Below are 26,808 nucleotides of genomic sequence, written 5' to 3'. Positions count from 1 at the left end.
TCTGGGCTTTATTTTGTTGGCTGTCTCATGTGATAAGTCATTTGATGAATTCTCCTTTACGATACTAAATAGAATGAATGAGTTGACAGATTATTCCATTGATTTGCAATTTGCCATGACAGCCAATTGAATCTAGAGTCAACATGACTTTAGAATTCCCAAAGTACCTTACAACCAATGAATGTGGGAATATAGGAAAATGTGGCACCCAATCTCTATACAGCAATGTAACAAGTGGCCAGATAATATTTGATTTGACTTGATTTATTATTGTCACATGTATTAGTATACAGAGAAAAGTATTGTTTCTTGCACGCTATACAGACAAAACATTCCATTTATAGAGAAGGAAATGAGAGAGTGCAGAATTTCGTGTTACAGTCATAGCTAGGGAGAAAGATCAACTTAATGCAAGGTCAGACTTTCAGAAGCCTGACAACTGCAGGGAAGAAGCTGTTCTTGAGTCGATTGGTTAGTGACCTCAGACTTTTGTATCTTTTTTCTGATGGAAGAAGGTGGAAGAGAGAATGTCTGGGGTGTGTGGGGTCCTTAATTATGCTGGTTGCTTTACTGAGGGAGTGGCAAGTATAGACAGAGTCAATGGTTGGGAGGCTGGTTTGAGTGATGGATTTGGCTTCATTCATAGCCCTTTGTAGTTTCTTGCGGCCTTGAGCAGAGCAGGAGCTATACTAAGCTGTGATACAGCTGGAAAGAATGCTTTCTGTGATGGACCTGTTAAAAATTGGTGAGAATTGTAGTCGATATGCCAAATTTCCTTCATCTTCTGAGAAAGTAGAGGCATTGATGGGCTTCCTTAACTATAGCGTCAGTGTGGAGGGACCAGGACAGGTGATCTGGACACCTAGAAACTTGAAGCTCTCGACCATTTGTCAGAGAATGTGATTGAGGCTTAAGAATCGGCTGGGGTACTGGAGAGAACTCAACTGCACTTCTTTAAAAATACTGCCATGAGTTTGTTCACACTCACTGACAGACAGTCCTCGGTGCAGCCCTGAAGTGGGTTTCTGGTGCGTTGCTGCGAGGCGTGTGTTCACTGTTTCTTCTCCATTTTCCCTAGTGTTCCTTTTTGCCGAAATTTTCCATTTACATCGAGACAAAATATGAAGACAACAACGGGTGCAATGATCACGTGAGTCTTATTTTCGACTGCAGCCTTCGACTGTGTTACACAGCAATCATTCTGCTGTCGCGCTGAACACATATTTATTCTCCTGTTTGTTTTTCCTTGAAGATCGATGTGCCTTGACTTACATTTTCCATGTTGATGCCTCGTGACGGGTTGTGTTGCTGCTAAGCTACTGAGGGCAAAGTCTTTGTCATCCAGTCACATGGCACAGCATCTTGTATTCACCCGTCTAGCGACAGATCAAATAGCAAATCCTGCAGGTCGGCCCAACAGATTCCAGTGCTGTACTTCACCCAGACGCCCAGGGGGAGGCGATAGTCGATAGTCTCCAGCGACCCCGTCAGCAGGAATGGGTAGGGTGCGGGACTGGGTAGATGGAGCAACTCCAATTGTCGCTCTGTTCCAGCTGCTTTTAAATTTTAAGTTTGGCATCTGTCTCCCATGCTTCAAAGAATAAAGAACAGTACAGCACAGAAACAGGCCATTCGGCCCTCCAAGCCTGTGCTGGTCATGATGTCTGCCCGAACTAAAACTACATATATAAACTCATGGAGTCTGTATCCTTCCATTCCCATCCTATTCATGTATTGCCCTTAAATGACACTATCATACTTGCTCCCACTGCCTCTGCAGGCAACGAATTCCAGACATTCAACAACCTCTGTGTAAAAAAAACTTGCCTCGCACGTCTCCTCTAAACCTTTCCCCACACCTCTTAAATCTACGTCCCCTAGTACTTGACTCTTCTACCCTAGGAAAGGGCACCTGACTATCCACTTTGTCCATGCCACTCATAATCTAGTAAACCTCTATCAGGGTGCCCCTCAACCTCTGTCGCTCCAGTGAGAACAAACTGAGTTTATCCAACCTCTCATGATGTGGGAGCTAGGGTATTGTCACTGGATTGGTAATTCACAGCACCAGGGTAATTAATGCTCTGAGGACCCGTGTTCAAATCCTACCATGGCAGATAATGTTTAAAGTTTTTTTTAATGTTTAGTTTTAAGGTTTATTTATTAGCGTCACAAGTCAGCTTACATTAACGCTGCAATGAAGTTACTGTGAAAATCCCCTAGTCACCACACTCCAGTGCCTATTCGGGTACGCTGAGGGAGATTTTAGCCCAGCCAGTGCATCTAACCGGCACATCTTTCGGACTGTGGGAGGAAACCGGAGCACCCGGAGGAAACCCGCACAGGGGAGAACACAGAAACTTCACAGACACAGTGACCCAAGCTGGGAATCGAACCCGGGTCCCTGGCACTGTGAGGCAGCAGCACTAACTGCTGTGCCATCATGCCACCCAAGTGACTAGGTCCTGGGGGGGGGGGGGTATGAAATGCCCATTCGCAATCCCACTTCTCATGGAGCTCCCATTAGAATAAGGTTGGCCAGAGCTGGTACAGAGACTCTGCAGGGATGGGGGCTTTGCAGTGTTCAGCTCTTAACTCTAGTTGAACTCCAGCAGATGCTTTGGGGGAAAAAAGAACTCTAGAAAATGTTCGTTGACAATTGACCTGAACAGAAAAGCTGATGGGTATACATACCACTTGTGTTCATCTACTGTACGTGAGCAAGTGTCTGCTGCACCGATCTTCAACTAACTCCATCATGTAAAATGGGAGAGCACACACTCCACAAGGAATGGAAGCTTTCCTCTGATAAATGTTGCATTTACGGTTGAGGTGAACACAGTTTCTAATGCCATTCCTTTCCCATATCCCTGCAGATTTTTGATTCTGACAAAAACCACACGGATCACGAGGTGTGTTTTCTAGACATCGCTTATGATGAAATCCCTGAACGTTACTACAAGAGTTCAGAGGTGAGTAGCTTTGGCAAGCTAAGCAACAGAGGGATGAGGCACAGTAATTGCTTTGCAATGTTCAGCTCCCACCAGGATTACTAGGTAACCTACACACACGACCTTGGTGCGTCTTTAGCTGAGTCGGCTGTAGCTCTGCAAGTTTGTCTCTGACTCTCAGCATCCTAGGGCTGACAAGTCAGTGCATTACTGAGGGGGTGCTACACTGCTGACCTATGGATGGGTAATTAAATTGGGGCCCTGTTTGCCCACTCGGGATGGTGTGGGAGATCCCATGGGACTACTTCGAAGAAGAGCAGGGCGGTTTTCCATTCTATCCTGTTTATCCCTCGTTCAGCATCAGTGGGGAGGTGATGGCCTAGTGGTATTAGCGTTGGACTATTAATCCAGAAACTCAGCTAATGTTCTGGGGGACCCAGGTTCGAATCCCGCCACAGCAGGCGGTTGAATTCAATAAAAGATGTCTGGAATTACAAAGCTACTGAAGACGATGAAACCATTGTCAATTGCCGTAAAAACCCATTTGATTAACAAGAATCGTAGAATCCTACAGTGCAGAAGGAGGCCATTCGGCCCATCGAGTCTGCACCGACACCAATCCCATCCAGGCCCTATCACCACAATCCCATGCATTTACCCCGGCTAAGTCCCCCTGACACGAAGGGGCAATTTAGCACGGCCAACCCACCTACCTCGCACATCTTTGGATTGTGGGAGGAAACCGGAGCACTTGGAGGAAACCCACGCGGACACAGGGAGGAATGTGCAAACTCCACACCGACAGTGACCTGAGGCCGGAATCGAAGCCTGGCACTGTGAGGCAGCAGTGCTAACCGCTATGCCATTGTGTGGTTACCAAAAGATGGCTGTGGAAATTGCCAGCACGTCAGTGGTGATCTGGTGAAAATCCATTGAGTGTTGGCCAGTTGCGTGACTGGTGAGTGATGATTATGCTTACGCCATCCCCTCTTCTGAGAAACATACTGACTCCACTGGGTTACCAGACCTAGACACACTCTTGTCTCCCACTTTGCCAGTTCATTGAAAGAGCAGCAGACAAGGTACAACACTCAGGAATAAATGCTGTCCAGGTCATTGCAATAACTCCTCAAGGCCGGTGGCCCTTCACTAGATTCCCTCTATATTTACAAACCCAATTCCACTCCCAAGAGTGCTTCAAGTACACAGACAGAATCCGGAGTATCAGAAGACCTGACTCTCCCACAGCAGCACAGTGGTTAGCACTGCTGCCTCACAGCACCAGGGATCCGTGTTCGATTCCCGATTCGGGTCGCTGTCTGTATGGAGTCCGCACGTTCTCCCCCATGTCTGCGTGGGTTCCCTTCTGGTGCTCCGGTTTCCTCTCTCAGTCCAAAAGATGTGCTGATTAGGTGCATTGGACGTGCTAAATTCTTCCTCTGTGTACCCGAACAGGCGCCGGGGTGTGGCGATGAGGGTATTTTCACAATACCTTCATTGCAGTGTTAATGTAACTTGTGATATTAATAAATAAACTTTAAAAGTGAGGTTCTCTGATTGGGCAGGCAATTGTAACCTCAATCAGGGAGCTCATACTCTTAATAGTTCCAACCTCATGGGCCTATTTGAAGTCATTACTATCATGTTACTCTGATCCAGTTTTACCCGTTTAACTTACATTTGCACTGTGAGGTCTCGGTAGATTTAATTGTCTCTCTGCATGCTTGTGTCACTCCGGTGCCCTCGTCCACCTGTTCATTGACCCCTCTGTATTACTTGCCCTGCGTGGGGGTAATTAGCTGGATCTGTCACAGCATGTGGGCATGCCTGTTCGCACTCCTGTCTCGTCAAACCTAACAGTGATCTGTTTCTCCCCCCACCCCCCAGAGGTGGATAAGACGCTGTGAAATGACATTGCCTGAGGTGCGAGTTATTTGCGTTTCAGGTTGTTTATTTTTGGACCAGCCGAGGTTTGTCACTGCTGTCCGGAACCTTCCCAGATCTTCCGTTCTGTAAGGTGGCTTTGTGACTGGTTTCCAAATCCAGGGAAGGACAAGCGCTTCCTGTCAGAGGGTGTGGGAAGGGGGGAATAGCGGAATGAGATGGCTATCTCCTCGGGTCACTCTTGAAGACAAGATTTGCATTTAAGTAGCACCTCTCGTGTCCGCGGGATGTGTCAAAGCACTCCACAGCCAATTTATGCACAGCAAGCTCCCACAAACAGAAAGGTGACCACCTGTTTTAATCATAGACTCCTACAGTGCAAAAGGAGGCCATTTGGCCCACCAAGTCTGCTCCGACCACAATCCCACCCAGGTCCTATCCCCATAACACCAAGCATGACACCTAGCTAGTTCCCCTGACACTAAGGGGCAATTTTAGCACGGCCAATCCACCTAACCCACATATCTTTGGACTGTGGTAGGAAACTGGAGCACCCCGAGGAAACCCATGCATGTAGCTTGAGGGATAAATATTGACCAGGACACCAAGGGGAGATTTTCGGATGTCTAAGAGAATAGTCGGGGCCTCAGTTCGACGTTTCATCCATCAGACAGCACCACTCAGTGCGGCAATAAAACATAGAAACGTAGGGTACGGTGGCGCAATGGTTAACACTGCTGCCTTACAGTTCCAGGGACCCAGGTTCAGTTCCGGCATCGGGTCACTGTCTGTGTGGAGTCTGCACATTCTCCCCGTGTCTGTGTGGGTTTCCTCCGGGTGCTCCGGTTTCCCCTCACAGTCCGAAAGATGTGCTGGTTAGGTGGATTGGCCATGCTAAATTGTCCCTTAATGTCAGGGGGACTAGCTAGGGTAAGTAACGGGGAGAGGACCTGAGTGGGATTGTGGTCAGTGCAGACACGATGGGCTGAATGACTTCCTTATGCGCTATAGGGATTCTGTGATTCAATAAGGGGCACGTGGGCAGCATTGCGAGGGAGTCACCTTCCTGACGGTGGAATGCTGAATGGCAAGAGGGAGGAGATGTAAATGGCTGTGTGCTCCATCAGCTCAGCAATGGCCTTCTTCATTGGCTAAATCCAGATGGTGCAAAGCTACCATCTGTGGGATTATGATTGAAAGCCTCTAAGTCAGAATCCTGCCTTAAAGTTTCATTACCATTTGCCCGTTGCTGTAGAATATTTGTGCAATTCTGGTCACCACATTATCGGAAGGATGTGATTGCATCAGAGAGGATGCAGAGGAGGTTCATCATCCTGGGCTGGAGAGTCCCAGCTATGGAGAGAGGCTGGGGTTGTTCTCCTTAGAGAACAGATGGCTGAGGGAGGGGGGGGACCTGATCAAGTGTACATAATTACGAGGGACAAAGACAGGAAGGAACTGAGATCAATAGCCATGGGGGGCCGGGGAGGGGGGAGTGGTGTTGGCAATAGATTGAAGTTTAGGGGCAGGAGATTTAGAGGGGATTTGAGAAAAAAATGTTTTCAGCCAAAGGGTGGTGGGAATCTGGGACTCGCTGCCTGAGAGGGTGGTGGAGGCACGAGCCTTCACAACATTTAAGAGGCATTTAGATGAGCACTTGAAACACCATAGCATCCAACGCTATGGGCTAAGTGCTGGAAAATGGTTTGATTTATTATTGGCGCATGTGTTAGCGTATTGTTTATTGGCATAGAGTACATGGGGGAGAAGGAGAGGAGAGGGTGCAGAATGTAGTGTTACAGTCAGAGCTGGAGTGTAGAGAAAGATCAACTTAATATCATGTAGGTCCATTCGAAAGTCTGTTGGTAGCAGGGAAGAAGCTGTTCTTCAGTCGTTTGGTACGTGACCTCAGACTTTTGTATCTTTTCCCCAATCGAAGAGCGTATGTGCGGGGTGCGTGGGGTCCTGATTGAGATTGAAGTAGATTGGTTCTTGATGGCCACGGCAGACTGGATGGACTGAAGGGCCTCTTTCAGTTCTGTAAAACTCGATGACTCAATGAGAGCTGTTTAACACGGGTAATGGATTCTTCAGCCGCTGATTTAAGCACTGCTTCTGGCACGAGAATTGCAGGGAGGGAGGGTGGGCCACACAAAGGTCCGTTGACCCCCCCACCCCGGGTGGGATTCTCCGATTTTGGGGCGAGCGCGGCTGGAGAATCCCACCCCACATCTTTTCACGCGTTTCCCCCTTTAACCCACAGCTCGATCTCTTGTGCCAACAGGATCTGCGGTATTTTGCTTCAGTGAAGACTGGTCGGGGTCCCCTCAAGGAAGGCTGGCGGGATGACCCCTCACCCGTCATGTGTTCATACAAGCAAGTGACAGTCAAGTTTGAAGTGTGGGGGCTGCAGACGAGAGTGGAACAGTTTGTTCAGAAGGTGAGTGCCACGGAAAGTTGGCTGTGCTGCCATCGCTGATGGTGGCTTGTTCCTCAGAACCTCTTGCTTCTGTCCTGAATGGCTGTAGATTGGGAGAGGAGAGTGTGGTGTCCGTGTGCACCAGTCACTGGAGGTAAGCACGCAGCAGGCGGTAAAGAAGGTAAATGGCATGTTGGCCTTCATTGTGAGAGCTTTCAAGTACCGGAGTAGGGATGTGTTGTTTCAACTATACAGGACCTTGGTGAGGCCACACTTAGAATATTGTGTGCAGTTTTGGCCCCCCTTTTCTGAGGAAAGAATGTTCTTGATCTCGAGGGAGTGCAGCAAAGGTTTACCAGGGTGATTCCAGGGATGGCAGGACTGATGTATGAGGAGAGATTGACTAGGTTAGTTGAGTTCAGATGAATGAGGGGAGATCTCTTAATGACCTGGCCTCCGCAGCCTTCTGGGCAAAGAGTTCCACACATTCACCACTCCCCTGCTGAAGAAATTCCTCCTCCTCTCTGTTTTCAAGGATCGTCCCTTCAGCCTGAGGTTATGCCCTCTGGTTCTAGTTTTTCCTACTAGTGGAAACATCCTCTCCACGTCCACTCTATCCAGGCCTCGCAGTATCCTGTAAATTTCAATAAGATCCCCCCTCATCTTTTTAAACTCCAACGAGTACAAACCCAGAGTCCTCAACCGTTCCTCGTACGACAAGCTCTTCATTTCCAGGGATCATTCTTGGGAGAGGGAAGGGACGAGGGCAGAGGTGTGGGAAATGTGTCTGGTTCCGGGCGACTCTAAAAATGGTTAGCCTTTCTCCACACCGATTTGGGTTTCAGTTGCCGGCTGTATATATTTTTATCGTTTAATCAGTTCCGCTGACTTTCTCCATCAGTTTTGGAAGATCCGTAATCAGATTGTAAAGAATGTCTGGAGAGGTTTCTAAAGTCAACTTTTACAAGCTGGACGGCGAAAGCACTTTATGGGATTAAGGGAATACTGATAAATATAAATGCCTTCGTAACTGTGCGTGGCTGTTTTACAAGCAGCCCATGTATCAATTCATCTGGGGATCTGGGACAGCTGGGCTCCAGAAGATGAACGTCAGAGTAACGTACGACAGAAAAAGCAAGTTAACTGGCTGTGTGACCGAACCATATGGAACAGGAGGGTTCTATCAATGTCCTCCCCATCTCTGCTGAGGTCACCAGTCTTGCCCCAGTGGAGGTCAAAGTGTCACACAATTTGCGTACGCTCCCCCATCCTCTCCCGTCCCGCACTGCACATTAGGAAGGAAGCCAGGGTTACAGCCAATCCCCATGAAGCAACACGCAAGGTCAGAGGTCAAAGGAGAGCGATTTTGATGGAGCGAGGTCACGTCCTTTGACTATTTTTTTGGGAGTTTGGATGAAACGTGGCTTCCTTCTTCCATCCTGTTCAACTTCGCAAGAGTTTATTACCGGACAGGGAGTAAAACCAACATTCCATTCAAACCCTGGATTTCCTTCCCCGGCGAATCAGGATAGAATGACTCACCCCTCCCCCACGCCATGTGAAGCCAAGATCAGACTCAGTCGTGGTGGCCTTCGTGGCTTCTGCGTACACGAGTGATGGGAAACAGGACCAGATGATGGATGACACAAGGCAAAATCTTCCTGGAGAACGGTTGCTGGTTTAATGCTGCAAGTCTGGCAGCAAAATAAGGAATGGGCTGAGGGCTGACCTTCTGGGGTCTTTGAAGGACTTCTTTTCAAAGTGACTCTCGCACGGAAGGTGTGTGTGCGAACAATTCCTTTCAGACCGTCGCTATTGGCAACTGGAATCTTTCAAAGCCCGTCCGGCTCACTTCCACCATGTTCCTGCCTTCTCCGGCAACTCACCTCTCAGCAAAGGTTCCACAGAATGTCCGTATCGCATGCTTTGATGGAGGGGGCAGTTTGGGTAGGTCAGCCCTGTCCTTTAGCTGATTAAAGATAGCGTCAACTGTAAGACTTTCTCCTCTAAGCCCCTTATTCTCCCCCTTGTGGGGGAATTGGAGGTAATTCATTTACTGAAGGCAAGCATAAGATCATATGCTCCATATATGCCTCAGAGCCCCAGGAGTCCAGGTTCAATTCCAGCCTGGTCACTGTCTGTGCACATTCTCGCCATATCTGCATGGGTTTCCTCAGGATGCTCCGGTTTCCTCCCATACTCCAAAGATGTGCAGGTTAGGTTGATTGGCCATGCTGAATTGCCCCTTAGTGTCAGGGGGATTAGCACTGTAAATGCATGGGGTTACGGGAATAGCCCTGGGTGAGGTTGTGGTCGATACAGACTCAATGGACCAAATGGCCTCCTTCTGCACTGTAGGGATTCTATGAAATAGGAACAGAATTAGACCATTCAGCCCATCGCGTCGGCTCCACCATTCACTCATGCCTGAGTCTCTCCACCCATTCTCCTGCCTTTTCCCTGTAATCTTTGATTCCCCTTGTCAATCAAGAACCTATCTATCTCTGTCTTAAAGACACTCAATGGCCAGGCCTCCACAGCCCTCTGTGGCAATGAATTCCACAGACTCACCGCCTTCTGGCTGAAAAATTTCCTCCTCGTCTCGATTATACAGGACCTTTATCCTGAGGCTGTGCCCTCAGATCTTAGTCGTAGAATCCCACAGCGCAGGAGGAGGCCACTTGGCCTATCGAGTTTGCACCATCAACAATCCCACCCTAACCCCATGTATTTGCCCGAATAATCCCCCTGATACTAAGGGATGATTTAGCACGGCCAATCGACCTAACCCCGCACATCAGTGGTCTCGCCGACTAATGGAAACATCTTCGCATGTCCACTCTATCCAGGCTTTTCAGCATTCTGCAAATTTCAATGAAATTCCCCTCTCCCTCATTCTCCTTAACTCTTATCGAGTATAGACGCAGAGACCTCAGGCGCCCCTGATACATCATGGGAATATTCAATAGGATATTGGGTTAGGTTGATTGGCCATGCTAAAATTGCCCCTTAGTGTCCTGAGATGCAGGAGTTAGAGGGATTAGTGGGCAAATGTGTAGGGATTTGGGGGTAGGGCTGGGATTGTGATCGGTACCAACTTAATGGGCCAGATGGCCTCTTTCTGCACTGTTGGGTTTCGATGATTTTATGAGCTCAGGAACTGAAAATCCATTTTTGCCCTCGGCTTACAGTTCAGTTCCTCTTTCTCAAAAATAATTACTTCATTTCAGGAAGGTATCATCATTTCAACCCATCTGACTTTAATTCTATTTAAAACATTCACACTTGGAACTGTAGCACTTTTGTCGCAGTGCAAAAATAGCATTATAATGCACCAGATGCCCTGCTGCTAATTACTATATGAATTCATAATCCAAAATAAAATTCTGTGGATGCCGGAGGTCTGAAATGAAGGCTGAAAATGCTGGCAAGGCTGGGACCAGGCAGCATTTGCAGAGAGAAAGATCAGGGTTGGCATCGCAGGGCACTGTTCTCTCTTTAGAGCTAAAGGAAGTTACGAGGTTGGAAGCACAGTGTCCGTTTGAGAGTCCTCAGATACAGAAACAATGCTGGACAAGGTTCAGACTTGGACTGATTCGATGGGCCGAATGGCCTCCTTCTGCATTGTAGGGATTCTTTGTGTCTGTGAGAGGTGATGAGTGATATTCATGCCTCAAAAGTGCCTGTAGATAGACATTTTCAACAAGAGGGATTTTAATTATCCCCCCCCCGTTTCGTGTTCATCAGTGTTTCCATCACTGAATCGGATTATCATTGACCAGAAACTGAACTGGGCCGGCCATATAAATATTCTGGCAGGTCAGAGACTAGGAATGCTGTGATGAGGAACTCACCTCCTGACTCACCAAAGCCTGTCCACCGTTGACACGGCACAAGTCCAGAGTGTGATGGGACACTCTCCTCTTGCCTGGATGAGTTGCGGCTCCAACAACACTCAAGAGGTTCGACACCGTCCAAAACAAAGGAGCTCCCTTGAGTGGAATGCTATCCACCTCAAACATTTTCCCACTCCACCATCGATGTGCAGTGGTAGCAGTGTGTACCATCCACAAGATCCTCTGAAAGCATCTTCCAAGCCTGTGAGTTATACAGTCTAGAAGAATAGTGGGCAAAGGGGGGGAGGGGCAGAACCCTGGGTGAGAAAGAAGGGTCACCTCCCCCTTTTCTATAATGCTGGCCATACCCACAATGCCTGGCACCAGCAGGTACTCCTTGTCCCCACCAGCCTCTCCATAAAGACCCTCCCAACTGCCTCTCCCCACCTCTCCTCCGTGACTTGCCTCCCCTCTCTGTTGGAAAACCCCTGTACTAACCTGGTCCTGGGTTCTGGAGACTTAGCAGCAATTCCAGTTCTGGCCACTGCGGCTGCTGGCGCTGCTGAGTCTGTGAGGTTGCCGGCTGCTCTCTGAGGCAGGATGTCCACCTGAGTGAGGGAGTGCTGGAGGTCTTGTATTGAGTCAATTTTTCCCCAGGTTGTCGAACGACTGTGGAGCTGCTGTGTTCACCGGGAATGCATTCCTTGCTGATCACTCCTTTTGGAAAACTCCAGTCTGATTTCGCTGGCTGGACCCCCTCCATTTCAGAGGGGCATTTGAGAATGAACTACACAGCTGTGGCTCTGGAGCCACATGTAGGCCACACCAGGTGAGGAAGGCAGATTTCCTTCTCTAAAGGACATCAGTAAACCAGATGGGTTTTCCCAACAATTGACAATGGTTTCACGGTCATAAGTAGATTCTTAATTCCAGATTTATTTTGACTTCAGATTCCCCTTCTGCCATGGTGGGATTTGAACCCCAGTCCCCAGAGCATTGCCTGAGTCTCTGGATTACTAGTCCAGCGAGAATACCACTACGCCACCACCTCCCCCATGAAATATTTGATTTGATTTATTATTGTCACGTGTATTAGCATACAGCCGAAAAGTTTTGTTTCTTGCGCGCTATACGGAGAAAACATACCGTTCATTGAGAAGGAAAGGAGAGGGTGCAGAAGGTAGTGTTACAGTCTTAGCTAGGACATAGAGAAAGATTAACTTAATGCAAGGTAGGTCCATTCAAAAGTCTGATGGCAGCAGGGAAGAAGCTGTTCTTGAGTCGGTTGGTACGTGTCCTCAGACTTTTGTTTCTTTTTCACGACGGAAGAAGGTGGAAGAGAGAATGTTTGGAGTGTGTGAAGCCCTGAGTTATGCTGGCCGCTTCTCTGAGGCAACGGGAAGTGTGATGAATGGGAGGCTGGTTTGAGCGATGGACTGGGTTTCATTCACGACCCTGTGTAGTTTCTTGCGGTCTTGGGTAGAGCAGGAGCCCATACCAAGCTGTGATACAACCAGAAAGAATGCTTTCTGTGGTGCAGCTGTAAAAGTTGCTGAGATTCGTAGCTGATGTGCCAAATTTCCTTAGTGAACGTTGATGCATTTTCTACTCTTTGGCATTTCGATAGTTTTGTTAAACTTTCTTCAAGTTCCAGGAAAGCTGAACGCAGCAGATCGTAAAGTTTGAGCGTAGCTGAAGCCCTGTTGACAGGTAGAAATAACACCCTTCACACAGATAGCAACATCTTGATTAATGGGAGACAGCTGGATACACGAGCAGCTTGCACGTCACTGAACCGAGCTGCCTGCGATATTTTCTCCTCCCTTTGTTTCGGGCGGTTGCCTGGCGTGAGGGGCAGGATATTTACGGACGAAAGGTGGGAGCTGAGGACGGGGCATTGAACGACCCCGGCCATCACTCATCCAGCCAGGCAGAATTTGGCAGCAGCGCACTCCGCAACCACAACAGATTTATTAATAATGCGATACCTTGTTGGCATCGTTCAAACAGTTGGAGGGAAATACAGCAATATTTCACAGGCGGCACAGTGAAATTGCCTGGTGCACATTGTAACACTGGCAGTACAACAACCATGTGCATTTGTATAGCGCCTTTAACATGGTAACGCATCCCGAGCTTCATCACAGAAGCATTATCAAAGCAAAAATGACGCCGTCACATAAGAAAATATGAGGGGAGGTGATAGCCTAATGTATTATCACTAGATTTGATTTGATTTATTATTGTCACGTATTAGCATACAGTGAAAAGTATTGTTTCTTGCGTGCTGTACAGACAAAGCATACTGTTCATAGAGGCTATCAATCCAGAAGCTCAGCCAATGTTCTGGAGACCCAAGTTTGAATCTCACCATGGCAGACGGTGGAATTTGAATTCAATAAAAAATATCTGGAATTAAGAATCTACGGATGACCATGAAACCATTGTCGAAAAAGCCCATCTAGTTTACTGATGTCCCTTTAGGGAAGGAAATCTGCCGTCCTAAACCTGGTCTGGCCTACATGTGACTCCAGAGCAATGTGGTTGGCTTTCAATTGCCCTCTGAAATGGCTTAGCAAGCCATTTGGTGCAAGGGCAATTAGGGATGGGCAATAAAGTTGGCCCTTGTCCCATGAATGAATAAAGAAAAATCTGCAAAGATTTTAAATCACGACAAGTGCAGCACTGCTGTCGGCTGCTGGGAAATATTTGGTCTGAAATCCCAGTTCTTTTCCATGCAAAGGAGAATTTTTGACAGGAGATTCCATGCATAAGGAGAAAGAGGAAAATGCAATTTTTTTTCCTTATTCCTTCGTGGAATGTGAGCGTCATTGGCAATGTCAGCATTTGTTGCCCATCCCTAATTGCCCCTGAGGAGATGTTGGTGCACCGCCTTCCTGTACCGTTGCAGTCTACCTGGTGTAGGTGCATCCACCATGCTGTTAGGGAGGGCGTTCCAGGATTTTGACCCACTGACAGTGAAACAGAGGCAGTGTTCAAAGTCAGAATGGTGGGTGTTTCGGAGAGGAACTTGTAGATGGTGATGTTCCCCATTTGTCTGCTGCCCTTGTCCTTCTCGGTAGCAGAGGTCACAGCCTCACAGGTTTGGAAGGTGCTGTCATGGAACATTACAGCGCAGTACAGGCCCTTCGGCCCTCAACGTTGTGCCAAGCCATGTCCGAATCCAAGGTCAAGCTATCCCACTCCCTGTCATTCTGGTGTGCTCCATGTGCCTATCCAATAACTGCATGAAAGTTCCTAAAGTGTCCGACTCCACTATCACAGCAGGCAGTGCATTCCACACCCCAACCACTCTCTGAGTAAAGAACCTACCTCGGACATCCCTCTCATATCTCCCACCATGAACCTTATAGTTATGCCCCCTAGTAACAGCTACGTCCATCCGAGGAAAGGAGGATAGGTGAGTTTTTGCAATACATCCTGTAGATCATACCCACTGCTGCCACTGTGTACTGGCGATGGATGTTTAAACTGGCAGGGTGGGGTGCTGATCAAGAGATGCTTTGCCTTTGCCCTGGATGGTGCTGAACTCCTAAAGTGGGAGACCTTAGTCCAGTAAGACAACAGGATGTCCGAGCAATGAAATGAAAGATGTGGGATTATTCCATTATTTTTCATTCTTTGTGAAATTTGAGCTTTACAAAGATTAGACTGAGATGACCGAGAAGTAAGTGTTATGCTGATATCTTTCATTGATAAATGGAATACAGATGTTCAGCCAAATAAAAGGGGCAGCACGGTGGCACAGTGGTTAGCACAACTGCCTCACAGCGCTCGGGACCCGGGTTCAATTCCAGGGTGACCATCTGTGTGGAGACTGCATGTTCTCTGTTGTCGGTTTCCTCTGGGTGCTCCAGTTTCCTCCCACACCCCAAAGATGTGCGGGTGAGGTTGATTGGCTAAATTCCTTCATGTCGGGGGGTTTGGCAGGGTAAATATTTGGGGATAGGACCTGGGTGAGATTATTGTCGGGCGCAGTCTCGATGGGCTGAATGGCCTCTCTGTGCACTATAGGGCTTCCATAAAATCTGTTGTCCGTGATTGTTTACCAGCATTGTTCAGAAGGTTAAACGAAGAAGCAACTGATTTCAATCTTGCTTTTTTCTTGTCCTCTTAGGTTATCAGGGATATTTTACTAATTGGCCATCGACAAGCCTTTGCCTGGGTCGATGAATGGTGTGGTGAGTCAATCTCAACAATTAGAATTGCTGTCAACATGTGTTAAGCTATAGCATATCATTAATATCTCTTAACCAGAGCTCTCACTTATTTTACCCACAAATTGGGAAGGAAGTTTGATTTCTTTGGTGATTCATCCTGAATGTTAGCGCAATCAATAGCACTAGTTCAACATGTCCATTTTCCAGTGAATCCCAACAGTAGGAGTCTAACATTGCAGGTGACTTATTGCTAGACAGGAGTGTATGCTAAGTGATAGTTGTGACGACTTCAGCCTGGCTGATGAGGTTGGCTTGCCAGAGTATGAACTCCTTAAGTTAACTTGAGTTAGTTTAATCTGTTGGTACCTTAAAAGAGATACCTGATGAGTCTTGATGGTTAAATCAGGGAGCTTCATGCTCTCTATTTTAAAGCAGGTGTGTCAGACTCTCTGCCTGCGTTCAGCAGGGAGCAACTGGAGAGCTGGCTGTGTACAGATGTATGGTGTAAATAAAGTAACTTGGTGAGGAGACTTTCGCCTCTGTGGAGTTGTTACAATAGTGAATCCACAGTCAGTCTTAGATCTTCCATTCTTCATAGGCCTGAAGCGTTGGGTTGGATTTTCCGGCCACGCTCACCCTAAGATTGGAAGACCCCGCCCTAGATCAACCGACCTTTGCATGTTTGGTGTCCCGCCCGCTACAATTCCCGTGGTGGTGGGAAGGGAAAATTCCGTCTGTTAACTCTGCTTCTCTCCCCACGGATGCTGCCTGACTTATTGAGTATTTCCAGCATTTTGTGCCTTTATTTCGGATTTCCAGCCACTGCGGTACTTTGTTTTTTTTATCTTATTTAGCATTTCACAAAATACAGATCTGCCTCTTCTCATGGAGTGCTGGCTGTACTCAGCTGAAGTGGTTCCCACTGCCTATTCTTTCGCAACTCCTGTTCAATCCAATATAAGCCCTCAAGATGAGTAACTTTTAGCAACTGATGTCATTCATGTTGAACCCACAGATATGTCCAGTCTCGTCCTAGCTACGCTCATTCTTATTATCTTTGAAAGCCTCACAAGGAGGAAACAGTTGTCTGTCTCAAAGTCTATTAATTTATTGCAACAGTCAAATTGAAACAAGAAGGGGCAAAGGAAATTTGGCAATTTCGGTTCCCTGAATCCTACTAGATCATAGAATCCTTGCAGTGCAAAAGGAGGTCATTTGGTCCAATGTTGGAAAGTCAGTGCAGCCTCAGAGAACCTCATCCAGGTCCACCCCTGCCCTGTCCCTGTAACCCCACACATTTATCTCGTTAGTCCCTCTAATTTACACATTTTAGGAGATTTAAGGGCAACTTAGCATGGCCAATCCACCTAACCTACACTTCTTGGACACTAAGGAGCAATTTAGCATGGCCAATCCACCTAACCTACACTTCTTGGACACTAAGGGGCAATTTAGCATGGCCAATCCACCTAACCTACACTTCTTGGACACTAAGGGGCAATTTAGCATGGCCAATCCACCTAACGTACACTTCTTGGACACTAAGGGGCAATTTAGCATGGCCAATCCACCTAACCTACACATCTTGGGACATTAAGGGGAAATTTAGCATGGCTAATCCATCTAAACTACATACCTTAGGACACTAAGGGCTAATCCACATAACCTACACATCTTGGGACACTGAGGGGCAATTTAGCATGGCCAATCCACCTAACCTTTTGCACATCTTTGAAGGGTGGGAGCAGGCCAGAGTACATGTGTCCACCTTGCACTGCCCAGTATTCTGGCGGCATAGGTGAATTGAGGTTTGTGAGTGATTAATAATTGGCACCTGACTTATTTTACATTTTTATTCATTCGCGGGATGTGGCTGGCCAGCATTTATTGCCCACCCTAGTCACCCTTGAGATGGTGGTGGTGAGCTGCCTTCTTGAATTGCTGCAGTCCATATTCTGTGGGTTGTCCCACAATGTCATTAGGGAGGATTTTGACCCAGCGACTGCGAAGGAACGGCGATATATTTCCAAATCAGAATGGCGAGTGGCTTGGAGGGGAACTTGGAGGTGGTGGTGTTCCCAAGTATCTGCTGCCCTTGTCCTTCTAGATGGAAGTGGGTTTGGAAGGTGCTGTCTAAGGATCTTTGGTGAATTGCTGCAGTGTATCTTGTAGATCGTACACACTGCTGCTACTGAGCGTCGGTGCTGGAGGGAGTGGATATTTGTGGATAGGGTACCAGTCAAGCAGGGCTATTATATCCTGGATGGTGTCAAGCTCCTTGAGTGTTGTTGGAGCTGCACCCATCCAAGCAAGGGGAGTATTCCATTACACTCCTGACTTGTGACTTGTAGATGGTGGATAGGCTTGCACCCACCATGCACCCCCACCAAAAACATACCTGCTGACCTGGTGGGGGGTGGATTGGTGGTTGGTTGTGGCAGTGGCAGTAAAATCCAGCCCATTAACTGTTTCCTGCTCCCACCAACGCTGCCAGCTGAATATTGGCAGCATTTTCTGCTCTCGTTGAAGGGTTCGGGGTGACTGGGTCCCGAGATGCTAATATGAAACCACCTCGTGTGCAGGTTGCCAGGGCAACGCACTCCCAAAATAAATTCCGCTGAAAGGCGTTGTGACGAGGAGCGCTGCAGGTTAAATTGGGACACCGTCAGCGTTGATCAAAGCCAATTTCACTTTTGGGGCTACTTGACATTTCCGCTGGTTAGCCGGCCCCTGTCAAAAGAATAAAGTGACTAAGTTTGCGTCCTGCGGCGTACATTATGTATTCCATCTCCTTCGATGGATGTAAACTGGTGACCCTCAAAAAAAAAATAAGTGTAGCTTATGGGAAGCTTCACTTATGTGTAATGACATCTATAAATATTAAAAAGTTGATCCACAACAGCTTGCTTTTACATAGTGCCCTTTATAAACCATAAGACCATAAGAAATAGGGGCAGAAGTAGGCCATTCAGCCCTTCGAGCCTGTCCTGACATTTGTCAAGATCATGGCTGATGTAACACACATTTTCCTGCCTTATCTCCGTAACCCTTAATTCCCCGAATGATCGATCTCAGCCTTGAAGACGTTCAAGGGTTCATCGTCCACAGCTTCCTGGGGTAAGGAATTCACTCCTCATGAGAAAAGGAACTCTTCCTCAAATCTGTCTCACGTGCGCGCCCCCTTATTCTGCACAGTGGTTAGCACTGCTGCCTCACAGCGCCAGGGACCCGGGTTCGATTCCCGACTTGGGCCACTATCTGTGCGGAGTCTGCACATTCTCCCCGTGTCTGCGTGGGTTTCCTCCGGATGATGAGAATTGGGAATGCACAAGAGGCCACAGTAGGCTTGTACTCGTTAGAGTTTAGAAGAATGAGGGGAGATCTCATTGAGACGTATAAGATGATGAATGGGATGGATAGGATAGAGGTGGAGAGACTCTTCCCGCTCAAAAAAGACAGTAGGACTAGGGGGCACAGTCTCAAGATAAAAGGGGGGCAGTTTAGAACGGAGTTGAGGAGGAACTTCTTCACTCAAAGGGTGGTGAATCTCTGGAATTCTCTGCCCGTTGAAGTGGTGGAGGCTGCCTCGCTAAATATTTTTAAGAAGCGGGTTGATGGGTTCTTGATAAGAGAGGGGATTAAGGGTTATGGGGAGAGGGCCGGAAAGTGGAACTGAGCAGCGACAGATCAGCCATGATCTTATTGAATGGCGGGGCAGGCTCGAAGGGCTAGATGGCCTACTCCTGCTCCTATTTCTTATGTTCTTATGTTCTTATGTAATCAGCCAAACCATCGAGTTCGGGCGCATGGAGACCAGGATCTTTGACCTTCATTTCAGGTGCATTCCACCTGACTAGTGCCTGGGTGCCAGAGTTTGAAGGGGGGGTCGGGGGGGAAATCAGCAAAAGCAGCCCCTCATTTGCCTTTTGTTCTCTCCTCCCTTGGAGGGAAACAAATAGAAATAGTTTGGATGCAAAAGGGAAGAGTTCGTAATGTAATGAAATAAATTGATGTGGAATAAGGGCAGCAAGGTGGTCAGCACTGCTGCCTCGCAGCGCCGGGGACCCAGGTTCAATTCCCAGCTTGAGTCACTGTCTGTGTGGAGTCTGCACATTCTCCCCGTATCTGCGTGGGTTTCCTCCGGGTGCACTGGTTTCCTCCCACAATTCAAAGACGTGCAGGTTACGTGGATTGGCCATGCTTAATGGATCCTCGTGTCAGGAGGGTTAGTAGGGTAAATACATGGGGTTACAGGGATAGGGCCTGGGTGGGATTGTAGACGGTGCAGACTCGATGAGCTGAATGGCCTCCTTCTGCACTGTACGGATTCTAAGATAACTCAAAACAATATAAAACATCACGGACACTTGCAGCGATGATGAGAATATGAGGTGAAACCTGATTTAAGATTGACCTGAGGTTTTCTGACGACTCCACTGGTTGTAAACTGCTTCAACCTTGTATGCAACATTTACCTATTAACAACGTAACTGATTTTATTTCCCCAAAGGATATAAATAATGCTGTGTCGCAAAGCAATCCAGTGTCAATATTGATTACTCTCAAACCACAGTAATCAAATGGAGCTTATTAACACCTATTAGCCTTGGCTATTTTGGGTGGTATGTTTTCAGCTAGCTGGACTTAAGCATTAATTGCTTGCTGTTGGGAGTTCCCTCAGCAGCACCTTTGAAAGAGTGCCGTGTTTGGGGGTTCTCCGTAAACTAGTGCCCCCTCTAAGTTACAGGGGGCCTTGCCATCTCCCAGACAGTGTTATCATCCAAGGTTGGATGTTTGTCTATGTACTAGTGTCACAAGTTGTTCTTTAATAGTGACTTTTAAGGGACGTCTTGACAAGAACGTGAATAGAATGGAAATAGAGGGATAATAGTCCCCGGAAGGATAGGAGGTTTTAGGTCAGTCGGACAGCATGATCAGTGCAGGCTTGGAGGGCTGAAGGGCCTGTTCCTGTGCTGAAATTTTCTCTATTTTTATCTTTGTTCTTTGAGTTCTTAAAAACTGGGTGGCGTAGACAAGTTGGGTTGAAGGGCCTGTTTCCGTGCTGTAAACCTCTATGACTCTAAGTAGGCTGACATTAACAATGTAATTAAGTTACTGTGAAAATCCCCCAGTTGCCAAAGTCCAGTGCCTGTTTGGGTACACTGAGAGAGAATTTAGCATGGCTAATCCACCTAACCAGCACATCTTCCCAATTCTGGGAGGAAACCAGAGCACCCGGAGGAAACCCTCGCAGACATGGGGAGAACATGCAGACTCCCCACAGAAAGTGACCCCAGCCGAGAATCGAACCTGGGTCCCTGGCGCTGTAAGGCAGCAGTGCTAACTACCTTGCCGCCCACATGAACTTCCACCTCCAACTGCCTTCCCCCATCTGCAATATATTTTATAGTTTTCATAGAATCCCTACAGTGCAGAAAGAGGCCATTTGGCCCATCAATTCTGTACCAAAAATATGACAGAGCATTTTACCCAGGTCCTATCCCAATAACCGCATATATTTTCTCTGCTTATTCCCCCTAACCTACACATCTTGGGACATAAGGGGCAATTTAGCATGGCTAATCTCCCTAATCTACCCATTTTTGGACACTAAGGGGCAATTTGGCATGGCCAATCCACCTAACCTAGATATCTTTAGACCATGGGAGGAAACTGGAGAACTTGGAGGGAACCCATGCAGACATGGGGCGAACATGCAGACTCCCACACAGACAGTCACCCGAGACTGAATTGAACCCGGGTCCCTACCGCTATGAGGCAACAGTGCTAATCACTGTGCTGCCCCAAGATCTTTGACTAATGAGTGAGTCAAAGGGTATTGGGGTTGGAGGGGGGCTGGAAGTGGGGAGGTGGGAAAGTGGAGTTGAGGCCACAACCTGACCAACCATGATCTTATTGAATGGCAAAGCAGGCCCGAGGAACCAAATGACCCACGCCTGCTCGTAAATCATACAGAAATTTCCTTGTTCAAAAAAATTAATTAACTTGGCTCGGAATAATCTATGTTATTTGCCATGCAACCTGGTAAGTGACACCCTGTATCAGAGGGAATCATTACTTCCCACTGCAACAAATTAATCTGATGAAAGGTGCCATTTCTGATGTGTGGTTTGGCCATGGTACCTGGTTATTGTAGATAAGAGTGAAAAGCTTTAAGGGCTTTCCATCGCACCCCGCCTAAAAACCCAAGGTCAGAAGAGAGGCATGGGAAGGGGCGCACTACCTTCTGGTACATAGCTGTCTGTCGGGTTAGTCACTTGTTTGCAGAGCTGTAACTCAGATTCCGCAACAACATGGCACAGCTGAGCCGCGAGTAGAACATTGTGCGGCTTCTCCTCCCTGAACAAAAACCAAAATCGGTCAAACCCTTTCTCGGAAACGTGCAACTTCTTTAAATTGCAACACCTTTGGTACGTTGGCCGCTTTACTCCCATCTGCTCAGTCTGACTGAGGCTAAGCTGCGCTTTGACCACAAAGCACGTTTTAAGAAACATTCTGGGCTCGGATCCAAATCAGTGAGTCTGTTCGTAAAAGAAAAGATCGTATCTAATGCCGTTTAAAGTTGGCTGTGAAGTCCTTTGGACCTTAACATAAGAACATAAGAAATAAGAGCAGGAGTAGGCCATCTAGCCCCTCGAGCCTGCCCCGCCATTCAATAAGATCATGGCTGATCTGAAGTGTCTCAGTTCCACTTTCCCGCTTTCTCCCCATAACCCTTAATCCCCTTGCCTACCAAAAACCTATCTACCCGCGTCTTAAATATATTTAGCGAGATAGCCTCAACCACTTCAATGAGCAGAGAATTCCAGAGATTCACCACCCTTTGAGTGACCTTAAAGGCAGTAGCATTATTTTCTCCCTGCACCGCACTATGTAGAAGCACAGAGCTATAGAAAGTGCAGAAAGAGGCCAGCACTGCCCTTCAAGTCTGCACCAACCCCCTGAAATAGCATCTCAACCAGGCTCCACCCTTCCCTCTGCACAGTCACCTGAGACTGGAATCGAACCTGGGCCCCTGGCGCTCTGAGGCAGCAGTGCTAACCACTGAGACACCGTGCCACCCCAATTTGTCTCAAAGGTTTCACAACCAATAGGTCATTTTTTTAAAAACACTATCTCCATTGTGTTTTTTCTCCAACTAGCAACCAGACAGCCTCTGAAAAGTGATGAGAGCCAATTCATTAATACATGGTCCTGACAGGGGAACTGCAATGATGCGAAGTATGGTAGCCCTATCTCCAACCAGCACTTACTTTGAAAAAAGCTGTCTTCTGAGAGTTTGACGTCAGTGAATGTTCTGTTCAAATGCAACACTTATCATTTTGACACCTCCATTTTTCAAGATCTGTTGTGAATAAAGAATAAGGAACAGAACAGAACAGCACAAGAACAGGCCCTTCGGCCCTCCAAGCCTGAGTCAATCACGTTTACCAATCTTAACCAACTGCTTACATACCTCTATTCCCTATTTGTTCAAATGCCCATCAAGATAAGACTTAAATGTGGCTAATGTAACTGCCTCAACCACCTCACTTGGCAGTGCATTCCAGGCCCCCACCACCCTCTGTGCAAAAAAACTTCTCCACACATCTCCATTGAACTTTTGCCCCCCCTTATCTTGAACTTGTGCCCCCTTGTAATGGTCATTTGTGTCCTGGGAAAAACTGTTCACCCTATCTATAGCTCTCATAGTTTTATAAACTTCAAACAGTTTGCCCCTCAGCTTCCCAGAATAATCTCAGTTTATTCAAGTACCTCTGATAGCTAATACCCTCCATACCAGGCAACATCCTGATAAACCTTTCCTGCACCCTCTCCAAAGCCTCCATATCATGCTTGCCTTCATCTGCCGGGGTATTGAGTTTAAAAATTGGCAAGTCATGTTGCGTTTATAGAACCTTAGTTAGGCCGCACTTGGAATATAGTGTTCAATTCTGGATGTGGAGGCTTTGGAGAGGGTACAGAAAAAATGTTGCCTGGTATGGAGGGCATTAGCTATGAGGAGAGGTTGGAGAAACTTGGTTTGGTCTCACTGCAACAACGGAGGTTGAGGGAAGACCTGATAGAACTCTACAAGATTATGAGAGGCATGGACAGAATGGATAGTCAGAAACTTTATCCCAGGGTGGAAGAGTCAATTACTAGGGGGCACGGGTTTAAGGTGCAAGGGACAAGATTTAAAGGAGATGTACGAGGTAGATTTTTTACACAGAGAGTAGTGGCTGCCTGGAACTCATTGCCGGGGGAGGTAGTGGAAGCAGGTACGGTAGTGACTTCGAAGGAGCATCTTGACGTGTACATGAATAGGATGGGAATAGAAGGATATGGTCCCCGGAAGGGTAGGGGGTTTTAGTTAAGTCAGGCAGGAAGGTCCGAAGGGCCTATTCCTGTGCTGTAATGTTCTTTGTTCTTTGTCCTTCTGGCAGTGTGGCAACCAGCATTGGACAGAGTATTCCAAATGTGGCCTAACCAATGTTTTATACAACTGTAACATAATTTGCCCACTTTTAGACTCGAGGCCCCGCCCAATGAAGGCGAGCATGCTATACGCTTTCTTCACCACCTCTGAAGATGAATCAAGCTTCACAATCTAAATCTCTTTCATCGCCATTTATCAAAGACTCCCACTCAGCTCAGCACAGTGAGAGAGAGATTGGGAGGGGTGGGGGTGTGCTCAATGTCTAACCCATGCAAAGCTTTTGACACTTCAATCTTCGAATCCATTTGACTATCAGTCTTAACAGATTTGACAAACGGGTTTGCTTTTTAATTGCCGGTCATGTTTGCCATGCAGCTGGCAACGTTTTTCAACTAATTCTCTCCCGCAGGTTGTGCAAACTGAAAGTTCTGTTGACTTCCAAAGGTCAACTTTCCTTCATAGCCATCGCAATCTCTGATACGCAAGCGAAAGCAAGTTTCCCCTTGCAATGAAAACAAAAAAATGCTGGAGAAATTCAGGCAGCATCTGTGGGAAGACAAATGTGAGTTAACGGCCGGGATTGTGCTAGATAGCTCTTGCAGGGAGCCAGCGCACTCTCAATGGGCCGAATGGCCTCCTGCTGTGCCGTGACAATTCTGTGTTGGGGTGGAACAGTGGTTAGCACTGCTGCCTCATAGCGCCAGGGACCCCGGCTCAATTCCGGCCTCAGGTCACTGTCTATGTGGAGGCTGCACATTCTCCCCATGTCTGCGTGGGCTTCCTCCGGATGCTCCAGTTTCCTTCCACAATCCAAAGATGTGCAAAGTAGATGGATTGTCCATGGTGAGTTACCACATAGTATCCAAAGATGTGCTGGTTAGGAGAATTGGCCATGGTAAATTGCCCCATAGTATCCAAGGATGTGCTAGCTAGGTGGATTGGCCATGACAAATTGCCTTTTAATGTCCAAGAGATGTGTTAGGTTAGATAGATGGGCAGGGGTTACAGGGATAAGGCAGTAGGGTTTTCAGTGAGAGTCAATGCAGACTTGATGGGCTGAATGGCCTTCTCCTGCACCATAAGGATTCTGTGGTTCTCTGTTGCTCTAATTGGTCCCACCTCCTTATTTCATTACAAATTCCCAGCAGATGTATGAAGGTTGATAAATGATTTCAATGATTTTCTTTTGCTTGACGGATCCATTCCAATCAGGTACTGGCAAAGAATTAGAATTAGATCCATCTTCTCAATTAACAGCCTCCAGGAAGCGGAGGGGTAAAGCTGTCCACAGGCAGGTCTCAGGTAGAGTAGCCAATCCTTTCAGCAAAGAATGGGATTATCAGTGCTGAATCTGACCGTGTTTCCCCCTAAGGCAACTTAGTCTTACCAAAGTAAAGTTTATTTATTAGTCACATTACAAAGTTACTGTGAAATTCCCCGAGTCGCCACACTCCAGCGCCTGTTCAGATCAATGCAACTAACCAACACATCTTTCAGACAGTGGGAGGAAACTGGAGCACCTGGAGGAATCCCATGCAGACATGGGGAGAATGTGCAAGTTCCACACAGACAGTGACCCAAGTCAGGAATCGAACCTGGGTCTCTGGTGCTGTGAGGCAGCAGGGCTAACCACTGTGCCGCCCCACTGTGCCACTGTTCCACCCTGCAATTAGTACATTGAAGGCCTGGGGGGGGGTGTCGTAGGAAAGAGGCAGTGTTGTTCTCATTTAGCTATCTTTCTGGCTCAACTGTCTGCCATAAGGAACTGGAGGTTTTCCTTTGCTGATTACCTTTGGGAAGAGACATTGACTATCTAGCTGATCTGTGCCCCTCATTATTTTATAGATCTTTATAAGATCACCCCTCCGCCTCCTACACTCCAGAGAAAATAGTCCAGTCTATCCAGCTTCTCCTTATAATTCAATCCATCAAGTCTCAGTAGCATCCTAGTAAATCTTTTTCTGTGCTCTTTCTAGTTTAATAATATCTTTTCTATAATAGGGTGACCAGAATTGCACACAGTATTCCAAGTGTGGCCTTACCAATGTCTTGTACAACTTCAACAAGACATTTCAACTCTTGTATTCAATGTTCTGACTAATGAAACCAAGCATGCCGAATGTCTTCTTCACCACTCTGTCCATCTGTGACTCCACTTTCAAGGAGATATGAATATGTACCCCGAGATCTCTCTGTTCTGTAACTCTCCCCAGTGCCCTACCATTAACTGAATCTTCCTGTGTCAAGCTCTTTCACAACGCTAATCAGTGCACATTGGAGGTGGAGTGCCAGTTTTGGATTGAACTGTGCACTCTGAACAGTGGACAGACTGGAATCAGGAGACAGCCAGAGGACCCCGATAGTTGGGGATTCTTTGTTTCCGTGGGGCTGGGAAGAGCAGGGAATCACCTCTCGAGGCTCTGCAAAAGCAGCCTAGGTTGTGACCACAATAGTCCAACATTTGTCAGATGTAGAGGTGCCTGGATTGCCCTGAAATCTTTGGGAATCACTATCTGTGAGCCCATTGCTGGGAGCCAACATTGCCGCAGCATCGTGGGGGAACTGGAAGATTGCTTAATTTGATTTGATTTATTATTGTCACGTATTAGTATACAGTGAAAAGTATTGTTTCTTGCGTGCTATGCAGACAAAACAGACCATTCATAGAGTACATGGAGGAGAAGGAATGGTTTAGAATACAGTGTTACAGTCACAGCTAGGGGGTAGATAAAAATCAGCTTAATATTTAATTTGATTTGATTTATTATTGGCCTACATATTGGAATACAATGAAAAGTATTATCTCTTGCGTGCTTTACAAAGCAAACCGTTCACAGAGTAAATAGGGGAGAGAAAAGGAGAGGGTGCAGAATATAGTGTCCCAGTCATAGCTAGGGTGTAGAGAAAGATCAACTTTAATATAATGTAGATCCATTCAAAAGTCTGGTGGCAGCAGAGAAGAAGCTGGTAAGAAAATGATATGCTTTGTTCATTTAGTTTGCATGAATAATATTGGTGCTGGGAATCCAAGCTGTTAGGGGTGAGGTGATTGGGAGGCCACATGACAAAGCCTCCTGCCCTGTCTCCAAACAGGGCT

General features: G+C 47.1%; 1 protein-coding gene across 1 annotated transcript in view; it reads left to right on the top strand.

The window, feature by feature from the left end:
- Positions 1-26,808, top strand: part of LOC145355081 (cytoplasmic phosphatidylinositol transfer protein 1-like) — a 209,155-nt gene that overhangs the window by 145,784 nt on the left and 36,563 nt on the right. Inside the window, exons 6-9 of the mRNA XM_080206926.1 lie at positions 1,079-1,150; positions 2,877-2,972; positions 7,120-7,275; positions 15,229-15,292. Of these exons, the coding sequence (XP_080063052.1) occupies positions 1,079-1,150; positions 2,877-2,972; positions 7,120-7,275; positions 15,229-15,292 (388 nt within the window). The remainder of the gene's footprint in view (positions 1-1,078; positions 1,151-2,876; positions 2,973-7,119; positions 7,276-15,228; positions 15,293-26,808) is intronic.

The sequence above is a fragment of the Carcharhinus amblyrhynchos genome, chromosome 18 (assembly GCF_965287045.1).
Source record: "Carcharhinus amblyrhynchos chromosome 18, sCarAmb.v2.hapA, whole genome shotgun sequence".
Taxonomy (NCBI): Eukaryota; Metazoa; Chordata; class Chondrichthyes; order Carcharhiniformes; family Carcharhinidae; genus Carcharhinus; species Carcharhinus amblyrhynchos.
This window is presented reverse-complemented; position numbering and strand designations above follow the sequence as displayed.